The sequence below is a fragment of the Artemia franciscana genome, chromosome 18 (genome assembly GCF_032884065.1).
Source record: "Artemia franciscana chromosome 18, ASM3288406v1, whole genome shotgun sequence".
NCBI classification, from domain to species: domain Eukaryota; kingdom Metazoa; phylum Arthropoda; class Branchiopoda; order Anostraca; family Artemiidae; genus Artemia; species Artemia franciscana.
The window spans coordinates 11625347-11645154 of NC_088880.1; the positions used below are offsets into that span (position 1 = coordinate 11625347).

At 34.7% G+C, this 19808-nt stretch overlaps 1 protein-coding gene across 1 annotated transcript in view; it reads right to left on the minus strand.

The window, feature by feature from the left end:
- Positions 1-1443: 1443 nt before the first annotated feature.
- LOC136038612 (zinc finger protein 501-like) overlaps positions 1444-19808 on the minus strand; it is a 33918-nt gene continuing 15553 nt past the window's right edge. The window contains exons 3-4 of the mRNA XM_065721830.1: positions 8417-8587; positions 1444-5661 (exon numbers count right to left, since the gene is read on the minus strand). Coding sequence (XP_065577902.1) covers positions 4685-5661; positions 8417-8587 — 1148 coding nt within the window. The 3' untranslated portion in view covers positions 1444-4684. The remainder of the gene's footprint in view (positions 5662-8416; positions 8588-19808) is intronic.

A 19808-nucleotide genomic window follows, 5' to 3' on the forward strand; every position in this document is an offset into this window, starting at 1 on the left:
TTTTATGCTAAAATATTTTTAGTGATTTCAACTATTTATTCTACGGCCTATTTGATTCAGGGGTCATTTTTAAGAATTGAACAAAACTTACGATTTAGTGTAAAGAGCGAGGTATTAACGAGGGTACAAACCCCCTCGTACACATACTAAAAATATAAGAATATAAAAGTTTGTTACGTAAGTTAATTCTTAAGTTACGTATATTTTTTACTAATAAAAACGTTCGTTGAATATTAAAAGTTCTAGTAGCCTTTTTAAGTAACCGAAAAATTGAAGGGCAGCTAGGCCTCCTTCCCCACCCCTTATTTCTCAAAATCGTCTGATCAAAACTAAGAGAAAGCCATTTAGCCAAAAAAAAATTAATATACTAATTTCATTTCAATAATTTATGTGCGGAGAGCCAAAATCAAACATGCATTAATTCAAAAACGTTCAGAAATTAAATAAAAAAAACTAGTTTTTTTAACTGAAAGTAAGGAGCGACATTAAAACTTAAAACGAACAGAAATTACTCCGTGTATGAAATGGGTTGTCCCCTCCGCAGTCCCACGCTCTTTACGCTAAAGTTTTTAGTTGTTTTAAAAAGTAGAATTGTGGCAAAGAGTCAAACTTTAGCGTAAAGAGCGTGGGACTGCGGAGGGGACAACCCATTTCATACACGGAGTAATTTCTGTTCGTTTTAAGTTTTAATGTCGCTCCTTACTTTCAGTTAAAAAAACTAGTTTTTTTTATTTAATTACGTATAGGAGGTGGTTTGTACCTTCGTTAATACGTTACACTAAATCGTAAGTTTTGTCCAAATTCTTTAAGAATTACCCCTGAATCAGAAAGGCCGTAGAATAGATAGTTGAAATTACTAAAAATACTAAAGCATAAAGAACCCCCAATTTTTAGAACCCCCTCATGTGCGTAATAATCTCTGTTCGTTTTAAGTTTCAATGCTACTCCTTACTTTCAATTGAAAAAAACTTTTCATGTTTATTTTTTCATTTTTCTTACAGTAATGCAAGAAAATCCTGCGCCCTTTTCATTGAATTTTTCTTCCCCCATGACATATTCCTCCAAGGAAAGATCCTCCCACACAGCCCTCTCCCCTCAACGCCACCCCCCAAACCAAAAAAAATCCCCCTGAAATGTCTGTACACTCCCCAATAACCATTACTATATGTAAACACTGGTCAAAGTTTGTAACTTGCAGCCCCTCCCCCAGGGATTGTGGGGGAGTAAGTCATTCCCAAAGACATAGTTATTATGGTTTTCGACTACGCGGAACAAAATGGCCATCTCAAAATTTTGATCCGTTGACTTTGGGAAAAATGAGCGTGGGAGGGGGACTAGGTGCCCTCCAATATTTTTGGTCACTTAAAAAGGGCACTAGAACTTTTCATTTCCGTTAGAATGAGCCCTCTTGCAAGATTCCAGGACCACTTGGTCGATACGATGACCCCTGGGAAAAAAATAAACAAACAAAAAAACAAATTAACACGCACCCGTGATTTGTCTTCTGGCAAAAAAAAATACGAAATTCCACATTTTTGTAGATAGGAGCTTGAAAATTTTGCTATAGGCCTATGGTTCTCTGATACGCCAAATGCGATGGTGCGGTTTCCGTTAAGATTCTATGACTTTTAGGGGGTGTTTCCCCCTATTTTCCAAAATAAGGCAAATTTTCTCAGGCTCGTAACTTTTGATGACAAAGACTAAATTTGATGAAACTTATATATTTAGAATCATCATAAAAATTCGATTCTTTTGATGTATTTTTTAGCATCAAAATTCTGTTTTTTAGAGTTTGGTTTACTATTGAGCCGAGTCGCTCCTTACTACAGTTCGTTACCACGAACTGTTTGAAAAGCTCTGAAGTACAAAACAGGTATATTGTAATATTAATGTTCAGGAACTCTTAAGTAGAGGTTTACAAGAAAACCTCTACACCTCCCTCTCTCAGCCCCCTAGTAAGTTTCATAGATCGTCTGTTCATCAGTAAGCTAGTGACACATAAGTGGGCTACCACATCATCGTAGACAGATATTTATTGACTCAATAAAAAGCTATTGCTTATATTTACTAGGTTTTTACAAATTCTACCATCTATTACATTTCAGAAATTGGGTCTTTAATCAGTGCAGAAAAAGTGAGTGAATTCTTCACCAAGATCTGCACTACCTATCCACCCATTACGACTGATGAAAAGTCCACCATACTTGAAAAATGTGAGCCCGAGAGCGACATAATTGTCAGTGAGTTCGACGTTTACACGGAATTACGGAAGATTAAACCGAATACATCTTCATACCCTGGTGAATTACCTGTCAAATTGCAACGTCAAAGGATCACCACTGTCAATCATCATAAACGAGTGTTTTGCTTCTGGCCATTTCCCGTCACAGTGGAAACAGGCCTATATCGAGTTATCCCTAAAAAGTCCCCCCCCCCTAGTGCATGCGACGATCTCCGCCCAATCTCAGTTACCCCTTATTTAGCGAAAGTAACGGAGGCCTTCATACTCAAGTTGCTTCTGAAACAAATTCATGGGCGTATTGATAAGTTCCAGTGCGTTGGCCTCCCCAAGTTTAGCACTGCAATCTACCTAGTATGGATGTGACTGCGTACTCCAATGGCTCGGAAAAGGTAGCAGTTTCGTCGACATTTGCGCTGTGGATTTCAGAAAGGTCTTTGACCCAATCCGCCACCTGACTGCAGGCATGAATCTCCAGGAAAGCCATACAAGATACGAAATTAGCTGGAATAATTTTCCTGGCTGTAATTAACTCCCTGCTTAGTTATCACGAAGACCATTACAATTTTGTAGATGATATGTCCATAATGCTCGCTTACCTAGTCGAAAACACTATCATAACAAAGCAGTTTTCAGACCTGTTATCTGATCAGCTAGACTGAATGCTCAAGTCATGACCTTACCATCAACGCAGCCAAGTCTAACTTTCACTAATGACTGTAATTTCAGTGTCCATATTAATTCAACCGTACACAAGATTAATGCAAGCCTTCAGATACTTACCAAAATGAGGCGTCTTGGATGTGATACTGAAAGTCTTCTCCATGCCTACATGTGTTATGCTCGCCCGTTGCTCGAGTACGCGTGCCCGGTGCGGGGCCCATCTGCTATCCGCCTGGCGTAGCTATTACGCGACAGAGTCCGTCCAGAAAAGAGCAACAAGGGTTATACTCCGAAACCGTGAGATACCTTATGATCAAGCCCTCGCGAAACTGAATTTACCTCCACTTAAAGTCTGGCTTGAACACCTGATTCTGCAATTTGGAAAATCCGTCCTAGCCAGTACGAGCCACCAATCAGTATTACCTGAACCAGCCTCTCCCACTAGACGAACTCGGTTACAAAATAAACTTCTACCCCCTAAAGTGCTAACTAATCGTTACGCCAACTCATTTGTGCATTTCTTCCATCGATTTTCAATGCTGAGCTGTAGTGTGTGATTTTTGTTTAAATATAAGAATTCTTAAAAAAAAGCTCAATTTAGCTATGCTAAGATATTTTTTGACTATACAGATCTCCTTTCTCTCTTTCTCTCTCTCACTCTCTTTCTCCCTCTCTAGTTACTAGTTAACGTTTCAATAGTAGGCTAATAATAATAATATTAATAACCTTAAAAGTTTTAGTTTAACACCCTGCTGATACATATTTTTTACAACCCAAAAGAATATTTTTAATTCAATATATTCCTCATTCTACCCCTATTGTCTCAATTTAATATTCTTTACTGATATGTCATTTTGACAAAATGGACTCACAAGGACGTCTTGATTTAGGGCTAACCTGCCCTCATCATACCGTTGGCTTTAGTAATAGAACTAGTCATAACAGTAGTAGAATGCACATACTGTCTGTTTCTTAGTAAAATAGCACCTTTAACGCTCCGTGATAGTTTCAAACTAATACCTTAAGCCATTCCTGGTATATTGCCGATGTCCTTTAGAGAACCTGCACACGTAAGTTTTGATTTAGTTCAACATCTCTCAGCGTTCCCTAAACGTTTCATCTGAATACCCTTAGACATAATAATAGCAGTCGTTGTAACAGCAGTATTACCAGTAGAATTTTGACATTTACAAGTAAAATTTTCTAGTACCACAGTAATTTCGACATGAACATTTTTATAAATATATTACACACTAGCCTAAACAAACGGTTTTCCCTCAGTACGATTTCTTTGGTGATGAGAACTTTTCTCGCATAAATCAAATTCAAAAAGTTTTTCTCAATCGTGAGTTCTTTGATAATTGGAAAAGTTGGATTTTCGGCTGAAAGTTTTTTCACACATGGTGCACTCAAAAGACTTTTCTCCCGTATGAGTTCTTTTAAGACGAGATAAATTAAAACTTACAGTAAAACAGTTCTTACATATTTTGCATTCGAAAGATTTTTCTCCACTACGAGTTCTTTGATGATAAGATCAATGGGAACTTAAAGTGAAATGTTTCTCACATATATAACATTTGAAAGACTTTTCTCCCGTACGAATCCTTTGATAATTGGATAGGTGTTTATTTTTTTAGCGGAATTTTTGCCACATATAATATACTTGAAAGGTTTTTCTCAGTTATAAGTTTTTTAAGGTTCAGGCAAAAACGAAATAGAACTAAGAATTTTGTCACGTGCATCACACTTGAAAGGATTTTACCAGTATGAGTTCTTTGATAATCAGATAGGTGATGTTTTTGGCGGAATATTTTTTCGCATACATGCACTATGAGTTCTTCGATGATAAGACAAATTGGAACTTGAAGTGAAACCTTTCTCACATATATGACATTTGAAAGGTTTTTCTCCAGTGTGAGTTCTTTGATGACTAGATAGGGAATGTTTATGGCGGAAATTTTTCTCACATATATCACACTCGAAAGGTTTTTCTCCAGTATGAGTTCTTTGATGAATAGATAAATGGGAACTTGAAGTAAAACATTTATTACAAATATCACATTCAAAAGGTTTTTCTCCAGTGTGAGTTCTTTGATGATGAGATAACCCTGAACTTGAATTAAAATGTTTCTCACATATGTCACATTTGAAAGGTTTTTCTCCCGTATGAGTTCTTTCATGATATGATAAGTGGGTTTTTTGGCGGAATTTTTTTTCACATATATCACATTTCAAAGGCTTTTCTCCATTGTGAGTTCTTCGGTGTCCAGACAAATACGAACTAGAACTAAAACGTTTCTCACAGACGTCACATTTGAAAGGTTTTTCTCCAGTGTGAGTTCTTCGATGATCAGATAGGTTTCTTTTTTGACGGAATGTTTTTTCACAAATATAGCATTTGAAAGGTTTTTTTCCAGTATGAGTTTTGTCATGTTGAGACAAATTCAAACTTGAAGTAAAAGCAATACAGTCGAAAGGGTTTCCTCCACTAGGAGTTCCTTGATTATCAGACAGATGTGATCTCTGTAGCAAGGTTTTCTCATATGCATTCTCTTCGAAAGGCATTTCTCCAGTACGGCAAACATCCTGTTTTATAATATCATTTTCAGCAAATACATAAATGTTACTTGACAGCTCATTCTCCTGACAATCCACAATCATTTCTTGTTTTAGACATATGCTTATCAAATCAGGCTCGCAAGGTGTTCCACATCCTTGTTTGCTGACATCATTTTCATAAGACCCTATGATAGGTAAATCTAAAAAAAAGAAGAAAAAATCACTCAAAATTAATCACTTTTTTACATTTTTTATTTGCAAACAATTAAACTTTTAAGATTTTGAATTTTACTTTTCCTCTCAATTCGATTTTTATAATTCTAACTGTATTGACTAATTTATAAAGGCTAAATTGTCTCCACTGTCTCTTCGATAATTGAAGGGTCTTTGTAGTAACTTACAATATTTTTAAATTCTTAAACCCTAGGTTGTATATTCAATTCTTTAAAGATGCAATTTCAAAGAAAATGTGGCTATATTATTTAATCCATGTGTGTATTAACTACTACTACTACTACGACTACTAATACTTCTACTACTACTACGAATAACTCACCGCAGTACCAAGCCGACCTGAGGCCGAGACAGCTACGCACACTCCTCCACCCTAATATATTCAAGGCCTCCCTCTTTACACACTCCCAGGAAGTTCTCATTTCCTTTAAATTTTTATTTATGACATCCTCCCACCCAAGACAAGGACGACCTGCTTTCCGTTTAGCCCCAGACGGTTGGCAAAAAAGGACAATCTTCGGCAATCTGTCATCCGCAGAATGTGTTCTAGCCATCTTTCATTTTATTTTTTTCATTTTAGCCCTAGAAAGCAGGATTGAACCAGATTTTTCGTACAACCTACTGTTTGAAATACTGTCAGTCAGCCGGGTACCCAAAACAATCCGTAGGATATTTCTCTGGAAAACATCCAGCAAATTTTCATCCGCTTTTCGGAGCGCCCATGCTTCAGAGCCATATTTGACCACTGTCATCAGTGTTGTTTCCAATATTCTAATCTTGCTTTGCAGACTTATCTTCCTATTCTTCCAAATTTTTTTAACTATGACAAAACATCCTGAGCCTTGGCTATTCTACTTTTAACATCTTCACTGCTCCCACCGACTTTGCTAATAATACAACCAAGGTAAGTGAAGCTGCCCACCTGATCAATCTTTTCACTACCCAATGCCACCTTTTCATCTTCACTTATTCCTCGCCTTAGTGACTTGGCCTTCTTAACATTAATTTTCAAACCTATTCTGGCACCCTGAACACGCAAAACCTCTAAAAATTCATTCATTTTGCTCACACTTTTATCTAATATGCTTAAATCATTAGCATAATCTATGTCCAGGAGGGTTTTTCCTCCCCATTTGGTTCCGTGGTCTCCAATTACCTTTCCTGTGCTCCTTAAGAAAAAAGTCCATCAAAATGATCCATATAAAGAGGGATAGAACACAACCCTGCTTAACTCCTGATTTAATACAAAACCAGCTGCTAACCTCATTTCCTACCTTAACCACAGCGTTATTATTCTCGTACATAGCAAAAATCACTTTAATGTATTTGTCTGGTATACCATACAAGGATAAGAACTGTGCTAAAGCTCTACTATCAACAAAATCGAATGCTTGCTCATAATCTATAAAACTGAGAACCAAAGGTGTTTGACAACCGAGGCACTTTACTAAACTTTCCACTTCTTCAAATGTTAACATTAACAAAACTAAAATGGTCTTAGAAAAGGATATTGTGAATATGCTTTGGAACATTGGCAGAATAAAATGAGAAAAAAACTCAAGAAAAAGAAAAAAATGAAGATATTTCCAGCCAGTGAAAAAGCAAAATGCAATGCCAATATTTTGTCGAGACCTCTTCTTAGCCGTCCTCAGAGCTAAGATGGAAGAACAAAGAAAATCCATAAGACAAAACCACTAAAATAAACAATAAAACCAAAAAACAACGATTATAATAGAGAATAGATAGACCCTTTCCATGAAATGGTGAAAGTGTTACTGGATTAAAAAAACAATACTGAATGGCAATACAAAAACTATATCTGAACTCATTTTATTTAATAAATTTTTAAAAGCCAATCGCTTACCAGGTCTGGTATCACTTGAAATTTTATTAGGTTGCGAAATATTATAATTTAAAAGAGAAAATCTGAATTATTCAATTCGTTATAAATGGGGCTCAAATAAGCTTCTTTGGTATCTCTTTATTATGGCTATTTTTGGTGTCTATATTTCTTAGTTTTGACAGCCTCTCTGAAAGCTTGCAACAGACCATTAACAAAGGTAATCACGGAGGTATTTTGAAACAAGATAAAATGGTGAGGGTTCTCGTAAACGTGTCGCGCCAGGGTGAAAATAAAATTCTCAGGCCTTGGGCGCAGCTTCTTGGATTTGTCGATTAATTGTTTTTGTTCCAATTACCTCCTTCCAATTTTTGGTGGGTAGAGTGAGGTCCAGTTTTTGGTGAGTTATAGAGACGACCGTATAAACAGGGGATCCAATAAACAGCACTCCCCAGTCTGGGGTTGATTTTGTCTTTCCCACAATTGCAAAAGGGCTGTGGTTTATTTGAGCTACTGAATGCTTATTCAGGCTGTGTCTTTTTTTAAATGTTTTTCAGTTGGTCACCCAACTTAGGGAAATAGGGCAACATTGTGAAATTATTCTTTACGCCTTCCATGGGACACTTTTAATAAGTTCGGCAAATTGCTGAGTTATTTTCTTTCTTAATATTTTATAGGAATTGTCTTTCCTAATATCTCAAACCGGCTTTTGTCGCAGAGGGACTTTTTTCTAAAAGTTACAATTCAACTAGAGCACTCAGACGCAGCAAGCACTCGAGTACAGATCTTTCACGTTTCTCCGTAACTTCAAAGGAAGTTAAAGATACACTTTTCTTTATTTTGGAAACGGAAATATATAGGTTAGGATATCTGAAGCATACCTTTGTCACTGTCAGTGTTGAGCTCCTGTTGAAGATGGTTAGAATTAGCAATAAAATACGTAGATATGCCAGGAGAAATAGCAATAAGATTGGCTTCTTTTTCTACTGAAAATATAGGATGTTTACTTCCAAAAACATCTTTATCACCATCAGAGGATTCATCTTCAGTTTCTGCAAAGATTACAGTACAGACCACATAAAAAGCTCACAACAAAAAAATTTTGTTACTTATATTAAATTTAAGTCACCCCACAGGGTTTGAATAAAAAATTTCAAAACATAACAATTTTAAAAGGATAGTGGCCTTTTTATCAAAGAATATGTTCGTAATGGGTGAAGAAATAGCAGTTACTTAATGAAAAACAAACCAAAGCCCATAGCTAAAATAAAGTTTAAGACTTGTTTTGATAAAAAAGATGGTAAGTCAGAAATGTTCTTCATTTCATAATGATTGCTGATTCTGCACTCGAGTCCATATTCTGATTCGCAGGAGTAGTGACCATAATATGATTTAAATTAATGGTAAAATCAGACACAGATTTCTGGGAATTTCAAAAACATGCTTGAAATACCTACAAAATAGGCATTGAACATGAACAGAAAAAAGTCCCATTGGAAACACCATAGTCAAAATCCTTCACCAGAAGGTTTCAGCCACTCAGATTTCAACCCCTTAAAAAAGCTCTATTTTAGCCTGTGTATCACGGCTGTATTTTTTGCAGGCTATAACGAGCGTCCCATTGATATCTACGTTGTTGAAAATCTTCAGCCAGAGCATCAAAATCTTCAATCTTGAATACTCCCATCCCGGCCCCCTAAAAAAGTTGAAACTAAAACAACGTAGGTATTTTGAGAAAAATAGCCAAATGGAAAAAAATCCCTCTGAAAAAGACAGTTTTGTGGCAAACCACCTGTAGTTCATTCGTCTAGTGGTTTCACCTGATAATTTAAGATTGTCAGCTATAAACTTGTGTAAACCTTTATTATGATACCCAAACAGTTCTCCTCCAGCCCTATCTATCGTAGAGTGGCCACAACTAGATTTCAATAGTGAAAGATAAAACAAAAAAAAAACATGTTCTCCATGTTCTTTGCAAATATCTCCATTCTTATGTTTTTATGCATTTTTTTTTGTAAATAGAATATTGTAGAACTAAATTTTGTAAACATTTTGTTTAGTGTTTTTCTCATACGTTCAACAGTTTCTAGAATGGAGGCCACAGAGTGTGCGGGGTTTATCTAAATAGAGTATTACTCCAGATTAACCAGTTATCCCCACCAATAACATGCGGTATAAAATCAGAAAATTACTTATATTTATAATCTCTAGACGTACGGAGGGGGGGGGGGGCAGCTTCTCCCCAAGAACTTCAAATTTATACTAAATATGGTCGAAAAAGCAGATGGTCGAAAAAGGAGTTGAAAAAAGGTAGATGGCTAAAAAATCAGTAGATAAAAGTACATGGTTGAAAAAGCTGGAAACAAACAGCTGGAATGACAGAATAAAAGTTAAACGAGAAGCAATTATCCATGATGTTTTGGAAAGATTTATTTTTCATCCAAGAAGATTAATGCTGAAGCTTATCGATGATTTATGGTTTTTGGCGATTACTTATTAGTACAGGTTTCATAGGAATGATAGAACTTGCTTGCAATCTAAGGTTTTGTGAACTGTCGATATAACTTCATCCCCCCACCCTTTATCACAGAATCGGCTGCCCCCTCCCTAGACAAGAAACTACATAAGCCCATGTTATAATCATCCATAATTTTCAGTGTTTTTAATTACATTATTACTTAAATTGTTTTTGATTGCATTGTTTTTATTTACAGTATATTGCTAAAATTTTGCTTTTTTACAGTATTTTTTATTAAATTTTAATGATATTCTCATTTATGGGCCTACTATTTACATTTTAGATATAAAATAATGATGTACATCGTCTTTAAAATTCGTAAACTATTAGATTCTTTTATAAAGTTAAAAATCTACATCTGGGAATTATAACAGAGCCCAATTGCATAGGACGAACCTTTCTATTTATTATAGTTGTAGCAGCAGCCGAAACCAAGCGAAGAACAAACCATGGTCCATAATAACCAAAAACAAAAAAGCCTATGTTAATGAAAACTGTAGGCCTATATGGAGAAAAATCTTCATTTGTATCTGATTCAGCAATGGTACTTAATACCTCGATTTGTCAACCCTAATCGTTGAGTAAAAGCAATTCGAAACTATTCTTAAGTCTAGAGAATAAATTTGGGATCCCTTAAACCCTGTAGCGTATAGATTTAGGACAAGACTCAGGAAGAATACTTCCTATATTGGTCACAGGGGCTACGTGGATAGTCTCTTTACCAGGGCACTTTGAATCGAAGGAGTTGTCGTAGAAACTTTGAAAAGGGCTCATTCGATTGGAAATTGTAAGGACTAGTGCCCTTTCTAATAGTCTAAAGTTATTGAAGGTCTAATAACCCCCTTCCACGCCCACCATTTCCCAAAACCCATTCATCGAAATTTTGAGATAGCCATTTTGTTTATCGGAGTTGAAAGATCCGGAAATTATGTCTTTGAGGATGAAAATCTCCCCACAGCCCTCAGGACAAGGGTTGTAAGCTATGCCCTGGGGCATTTAAGGTTAATATAGAAAGGGTGATCACACAAGACTTCGGAGGGGACTCATTGAATTGTTAATCAGTAGTTTTATTGCCCTTTTTGAGATTCAGAGTGACCGGAGGGTGGATATCCCCACACACACACCTCGTATTTTCCCAAGATACATCTGATAGAAATTTTGAGATGGCCACTTGTTGTCCTAGGACTTTCAAAAAGAGCTCATCCGATTGAAAACTGTACGGGCTAGTGCCCTTTTTTAATTATTGAAGGGCACCTAACCTCCTTCCACGCCCACCATTTCCCCAAACACATCCAATCGTAAAATCAAGGTAGTCATTTTGTTAAACGTCATTTAAAGGTCCACAAATTATGTCTTTGAGGATGACACCCCCCCAGCACTCAGGGCAAGGGTTATAAGTTATGCCCTGGGGGCATATAAGGTATATATATATATATATATATATATATATATATATATATATATATATATATATATATATATATATATATATATATATATATATATATATATATATATATATATATATATATATATATATATATATATATATATATATATATATATATATATATATATATATATATATATATATATATATATATATATATATATATATATATATATATATATATATATATACATATATATATATACTAGCTGTTGGGGAGGCGCTTTGCGCCACCCCAACACCTAGTTGATGGGGCGCTTCGCGCCCCCCCCCCAAGCCCCCCCGCGCGCGTAAATCGTTACGCGCCATTGTAGTTGTGTCCCTGTGTCCCACCTGTGAATAGATATATATATATATATATATATATATATATATATATATATATATATATATATATATATATATATATATATATATATATATATATGTTTTTAACTACGTAAAACATGCGAATATACAGCATTCTTCGCTGTCCCATTGTCTGTGCATATAAATAGATTGTCAGGTTTACTGACTCTTGAACATACAACACAGAATTGTCCATGGGAAAAACAATCCGTATTCAGATCTATACCTCATTATTCTAATGATGTGTCCCTGTGTCCCGGTCGTCATTTATATTCCCTGTGTCCCGGCTGTCATTTGTGTCCCGGTATCCCAGTTTGTAATTTCTCTTTGAGTGTCCCGGTCGTCATTTATATTCCCTGTGTCCCGGTGTCCCGGTCGTCATTTGTGTCCCGGTCTGTAATTTCTATTCGAACAATCCCTGTGTCCCGGTCGTCATTTATATATCCCGCCTGTGCCCCCGGCGTCCCCGTTGTAGTTGTGTCCCTATGTCCCGGTCGTCATTTATATTCCCTGTGTCCCGGTCGTGATTTGTGTCCGGGCGTCCCAGTCTGTAATTTCCCTTTGAGGTTCCCGGTCGTCATTTATATTCCCTGTGTCCCGGTCGTCATTTGTGTCCCGGTATGTAATTTCATCAGTTGACAAACATGACGTCAGTCGACAAACAACTTCATGACGCATACAGCTCAATCCTTATAATGACGTCAGTCGACAAACATGACGTTAGTCGACACACAAACATGACGTCACTCGACACACACACACACAGACAACTTATTTATATATCTTCTATCTATCTATCTATCTATCTATCTATCTATCTATCTATCTATCTATATATATAAAAATAAGTTGTCTGTCTGTGGATGTGTGGATCAGGTGACGTCACCTGAAAAAACTGGATCAGGTGACGTCAAAACTGAAAAAACTAAAAAAAGGCAAAAACTACAAAAAAAACTAAAAACTAATAAAAAAAGTAAAAAAGCTAAAAAACTAAAAAAACTAAAAAAAGGCAAAAACTACAAAAAAAAACTAAAAACTAATAAAAAAGCTAAAAAACTAAAAAAACTAAAAAAAGGCAAAAACTACAAAAAAACTAAAAACTAATAAAAAAAATAAAAAAGCTAAAAAACTAAAAAAACTAAAAACTAAAAAAAACTAAAAAAAAAGGAAAAAACTGAAAAATAAGCTAAAATAAAGGTAAAAACCAATAAAAAACTAAAAAAAAAACTGAAAAAACTAAAAAAACTAAAAAAAGGTAAAAAACTAAAAAAACTAAAAACTAAAAAAAACTAAAAAAAAGGAAAAACTGAAAAATAAGCTAAAATAAAGGTAAAAACCAATAAAAAACTAAAAAAAAAAACTGAAAAAACTAAAAAAAGGCAAAAACTACAAAAAAAAACTAAAAACTAATAAAAAAAAGTAAAAAAGCTAAAAAACTAAAAAAACTAAAAAAACTAAAAAAAGGTAAAAAACTAAAAAAAATAAAAAATAAAAAAAAATAAAAAAAAGGAAAAAACTGAAAAATAAGCTAAAATAAAGGTAAAAACCAATAAAAAACTAAAAAGAAAAAAAGGAAAAAACTAAAAAAAATTTTCATCTAAAAAACTAAAAAAAACTAAAAAAGGTAAAAACTAAAAGAACTAAAAAAGAAAAAAATAAATGACGAAACTCAAAGAGAAAGCGACCAGGACAAAAGGAATGTTCGATTAGCAATCAACAAAGCACCGGGACACAGGGAGTATAAATGACGACCAGGACATAAGTAAAAAAAAAAAACTATCTATATATATAAAAATAAGTTGTCTGTGGATCTGTGGATCGTGGATCAGGTGACGTCACCTGAAAAAACTGGATCAGGTGACGTCAAAACTGAAAAAACTAAAAAAAGGCAAAAACTACAAAAAAAAAATAAAAACTAATAAAAAAAATAAAAAAGCTAAAAAACTAAAAAAACTAAAAAAAGGCAAAAACTACAAAAAAAAACTAAAAACTAATAAAAAAGCTAAAAAACTAAAAAAACTAAAAAAAAGGCAAAAACTACAAAAAAAACTAAAAACTAATAAAAAAAATAAAAAAGCTAAAAAACTAAAAAAACTAAAAAAACTAAAAAAAGGTAAAAAACTAAAAAAACTAAAAACTAAAAAAAACTAAAAAAAAGGAAAAAACTGAAAAATAAGCTAAAATAAAGGTAAAAACCAATAAAAAACTAAAAAAAAAAATGAAAAAACTAAAAAAAGGCAAAAACTACAAAAAAACTAAAAACTAATAAAAAAAGTAAAAAAGCTAAAAAACTAAAAAAAATAAAAAAAATAAAAAAACTAAAAAAAGGTAAAAAACTAAAAAAAAATAAAAAATAAAAAAAAAACTAAAAAAAAGGAAAAAACTGAAAAATAAGCTAACATAAAGGTAAAAACCAATAAAAAACTAAAAAGAAAAAAAGGAAAAAACTAAAAAAAAATTTCATCTAAAAAACTAAAAAAAACTAAAAAAGGTAAAAACTAAAAGAACTAAAAAAGAAAAAAATAAATGGCGACACTCAAAGAGAAAGCGACCAGGACAAAAGGAATGTTCGATTAGCAATCAACAAAGCACCGGGACACAGGGAGTATAAATGACGACCAGGACATAAGTAAAAAAAAAAATTAACAAAACTAAAAAGAAGGTAAAAACTACAAAAAAACTAAAAAGAAAAAAAAACTAAAAACTAATAAAAAAACTAAAAAATCTAAAAATCTAAAAAAACTAAAAAAGAAAAAAAAAGGAAAAAAATAAAGGAGAAAAACAAAACTAAAAAACGAATGTATATACAGACCGGTACACCGGGATACAAATGACGACCGGGACACAGGGAATATAAATGACGACCGGGACACAGGGACACAACTACAACGGGGACACCGGGGGAGACAGGGGGATATAAATGACGACCGGGACAAAAAAACTAAAAAGAAAAAAAAACTAAAAACTAATAAAAAAACTAAAAAATCTAAAAATCTAAATAAGCTAAAAAAGAAAAAAAAGGAAAAAAATAAAGGAGAAAAACAAAACTAAAAAACGAATGTATATACAGACCGGGACACCGGGATACAAATGACGACCGGGACACAGGGAATATAAATGACGATCGGGACACAGGGACACAACTACAACGGGGACACCGGGGGAAACAGGGGGATGTAAATGACGACCGGGACACCGGGACAGGGAATGGTCGATTAGCAATCACCATCAACAAAGCTCAAGGGCAATCATTAGAATCATGAGGTATAGATCTGAATACAGATTGTTTTCCCATGGACCATTATATGTTGCATGTTCAAGAGTCGGTAAACCTGACAATCTATTTATATGCAAAGACAATGGGACAGCAAAGAATGTTGTATATTCGCAAGTTTTACGTAGTTAAAACCATATATATATATATATATATATATATATATATATATATATATATATATATATATATATATATATATATATATATATATATATATATATATATATATATATATATATATATATATATATATATATATATATATATTATATATATATATATATATATATATATATATATATATATATATATATATATATATATATATATATATATATATATATATATATATATATATATATATATATATATATATATATATATCTATATTCACAGGTGGGACATAGGGACACAACTACAATGGCGCGTAACTATTATGGCGCGTAACGTCCCTGTGTCCCACCTGTGAATATAGATAGATTTATATATGTGTTTCAAACTACGTAAAAATTGCGAATATACAACATTTTTGGCTTTCCCACTACTGGGAGCTTTCCGTTTCCAATTGCCAGCAATTGATCTGAAATGTTTGACCAGAGTCATCGTTTGCAATCGGACACGCATATTTGTAGTTAATTTTAATATTTTTACGTGTGCCCATAAATTAGAATTTTTCAGGCAAGCATTCATTTCGTCTGCAGGAGTTAAACTACGTAAAAATTGCGAATATACAACATTCTTGGCTTTCCCATTGTCTGTGCATATACAAAGCCGTATGTACTAATAATGACGTCATATGCAAACGCTCTTTTTACAAACAAACAAACATGCATACACACAACTCGTTTTATATAGATAGATAGATAGATAGATACAATACAAATTAACTGCGTAAAACTTGCGAATATACAACATTCTTCGCTGTCCAATTGTCGCTGCATATAAATAGATTGTCAGGTTTACCGACCCTCCCACATACAACGTACAATTGTCCATGGGAAAAACAATCAGTATTAAGATCTATACCACATTTTTCTAATGATTGACCTGAGCTTTGTTAATGGTGATTGCAAATGCTAATCGAATTGGGAATTGCAATCTTTTAAATTGAAAAGGCAGATCCGTTGGAATCATGGGAATGCGAGGAATAAGAACAGCCTCACCCTCAAAAGGCCCTGTCAAGATCGTGGCCTCTATTAGGTTTTCCATTGTTTTTTTTACGGCAAGTCGCGTGCCATTGCAAAGCTTTGGTGGGTTGATATTTCTTAAAAGTATTATTGGTACGCCTATTTTTAGTTGTAGCACGTTTGGTGGAAACCCTGAAAGATCTATGGAATTTAAAAATTCAGATGGATAATTAACCGCTTCATTTGGTTCCAAAACTGTGTCGACTGACTTGTAAAGGACTGCCTGGTCTCGAATCTTGGTCAAAACAATATTGTTGATTTCGTGGACGTCTATATTTTTGGGTGCGAGAATCGCTCTTTCACTTAGCCATTTATTATTTTTATAATTTTTTAGAATATTCGGAAATACTTTTTCAATCAATTCATTTTTGGACGTCACTAAATTATAGAAATCAGCAGGTAGTTGTATACGTCCTGAAATTGAGTCTATCGTATCATAAATGTCTTTTTGTTCCGACGTTAACTTGGAAATGTTATTTTGTACATACGACAATTGATCACTCGTACTGTAACTTTGTTCACGATCCGATTCTACACATGTCGAAACAGCAGCGATACGGTTAGGTGAAGGCATTCCCAAATCCTGAAGAGGTTTGTTTGCCATACGTACGCACAAATCTTCTATAATAACTAAAGTGTAGTTATAAATTACTGATGTATAATCAAAAGTCATATCTGACGTCTCTAATTGTTTTCGATGGAGTATATCTTCGGACATTTTTGACTTATATTTTTCGCATAACTCTGTAGGAGCTGATGGAGAGCAAGTTGTTAAAATGATGCCAAACAATGCACGAATTTGACTTGGGGTTGAAGTTTCGCACGCGTCATTAATGCAGTTATCCCAGTGTTGGTCATTCTCCAATAAATTCAGAGCTTGGCATGCACTACGGTAAGTGTCATGTATAGTACCGTTTACAGTTCTCAAATACTCAAAGGATGTCGGACCGGGTACATTCACCAAAAGCAGGCGTAGAAAGACGCATTCATGTTGATTGGGGTGAACGGTGTAGAGTCTTCCTATCGTGGTATCTTTGAAGATGGTAGGTTGGCCGTCGACTGACTTACCCTGTTTTCGACGTTCAAATACTTTATTTTTAGTATTCCACGTGTAATACGAAGGCACTTCAGTATACAGCAGTTTTTTTACAAAAGAATCATTTTTGCAAAGCGAAAAAAAAAGCTGTTAATTTTGTATCCGGTGGATTCAGGGCTCTTTGTTGCACGTTGGTTCCGAGAAATAAACACGTTGACCATTCTGTAAATGTACCGCTAAGTGAACAACAGCTGGACTACGTTCATGTATCGGAAATGAAAGAATTCGCCAAACAGCTTCATTACTGCTTATGTATCTTCCAGCCTGATATTGTACGATTTCGTCAAAATCTTTGATTTCGGGCTGCAAGCCAAAAACTGCCATGTCACTGCCTTTGTTGACGTATTTACATATGTATTTGATTGCCTTTACGGAGTTACAGTATTCAACGTTTATGTGTGCATTAAATGTTTTTGATAATAATGGGGAATATGGAACAACCCACTGGTTATCTACTTCGATGGTGGTACCGTTGCCATTGTAGGTTCTTCAGTCATTTTACAATTAGAAATTTCTCTTTCAACGGTCTTCTTACAATTAAAATTTGTCTTTGAACGATATTCTTAAATACCTGTGTCCTGGTCGTCATTTATATTCCCTGTGTCCCGGTCGTCATTTGTGTCCCGGTATCCCAGTCTGTAATTTCTCTTTGAGTGTCCCGGTCGTTATTTATATTCCCTCTCTCCCGGTCGTCATTTGTGTCCCGGTCTGTAATTTCTATTTGAGTGTTTTTTCTTTTTAGTATTTTTTAGTTTTTTACATTTTTTCTTTTTTCAGTTTTCTTTTTCTTCTTTATTTTTCAGCTTCACTATGAAATACATATCGCCGAACCTTTGTTTTTTTTAACTAAAATCTGGTAGGCATTGATGACCTTATCCAAGTCAAAATCCCAAACCCAATCATCATCACTATCATTTTCAGTTTTGATATGTTTTGACTCTCGCTGTCCAGGTGGATCTTCATCTAACTGCGCGGTTTTGCGTTCTTTAGCCTCAAGCCTGTTTCCTTGCTGTTCTTTTGATTCCTCGGCACGCTTTCTTTTCTGACTTTCTCTATCAGCAGCAAGTTTTTTGGCATAGACTCTTTGAGCATCTTCATCGGCTTTTGCCATTGTAAGTTCATCAGTCATTTTAAACTTAAACATTAATAGATTTCTACGTGAACATATATGTCTTAAATATCTTTAATGACGTCACCGTCATAGCAAAAATGACGACAACTAACTTCATGACGTCAGTCGACACAGAAACATGACGTCACCTGACAGACAGACACACAGACAGACAACTTATTTTTATATATATAGATATATATATATATAAATTTAATATATATATATCTATCTATATATATAAAAATAAGTTGTCTGTCTGTGTGTCTGTCTGTGGATCAGGTGACGTCATGTTTCTGTGTTGACTGACGTCATGAAATTAGTTGTCGTCATTTTTGCTTTGACGGTGACGTCATTCAAGATATTTAAGACATATGTTCACGTAGAAATCTATTAATGTTTAAGTTTACAATGACTGATGAACTTACCATGGCAAAAGCCGATGAAGATGCTCAAAGAGTCTATGCCAAAAAACTTGCTGCTGATAGAGAAAGTCAGAAAAGAAAGCGTGCCGAGGAACTACCAGAGCAACGCGAAAGCAGACTTGCTGCTAAAAGAGAAAGTGAAAAAAGAAGGCGTGCCGAGGAATCAAAAGAACAGCAAGGAAACAGGCTTGAGGCTGATAGAGAAAGAAAGAACAGAAAGCGTGCCGAGGAATCAAAAGAACAGCAAGGAAACAGGCTTGAGGCTGATAGAGAAAGAAAGAACAGAAAGCGTGCCGAGGAACTACCAGAGCAACGCGGAAGCAGACTTGCTGCTAAAAGAGAAAGTGAAAAAAGAAGGCGTGCCGAGGAATTACAAGAACAGCAAGAAATCAGGCTTGCTGCTGATAGAGAAAGTAAGAAAAGAAAGCGTGCCGAGGAATCACAAGAACAGCAAGAAATCAGGCTTGCTGCTGATAGAGAAAGTAAGAAAAGAAAGCGTGCCGAGGAATCAGAGCAACCTGAAAGTTATCGCCTGGCATTCAGGTACAACCCAGTCGATGATTATAGCTTGAGTAGATGTGTTCAAATCGGGACAATGTCTAAAATTTGTCCCTATTGCAAGGCCTTGAAATTCAATGGTGAAACAATGGGAATGTGTTGCGCCTCAGGAAAAGTTAAACTTCCTCTATTGGCTGCACAACCAGAGCCATTGAAGACTTTCCTTACTGGAAAAACGTCAGAATCTAAGCGTTTTTTGTCAAAAATCAGAAAATACAACTCATGTTTCCAAATGACGTCGTTTGGAGCCCAAATCGAAAATCCAGATCAATTTATGTCTACTTTCAAAGTAAAAGGGCAAGT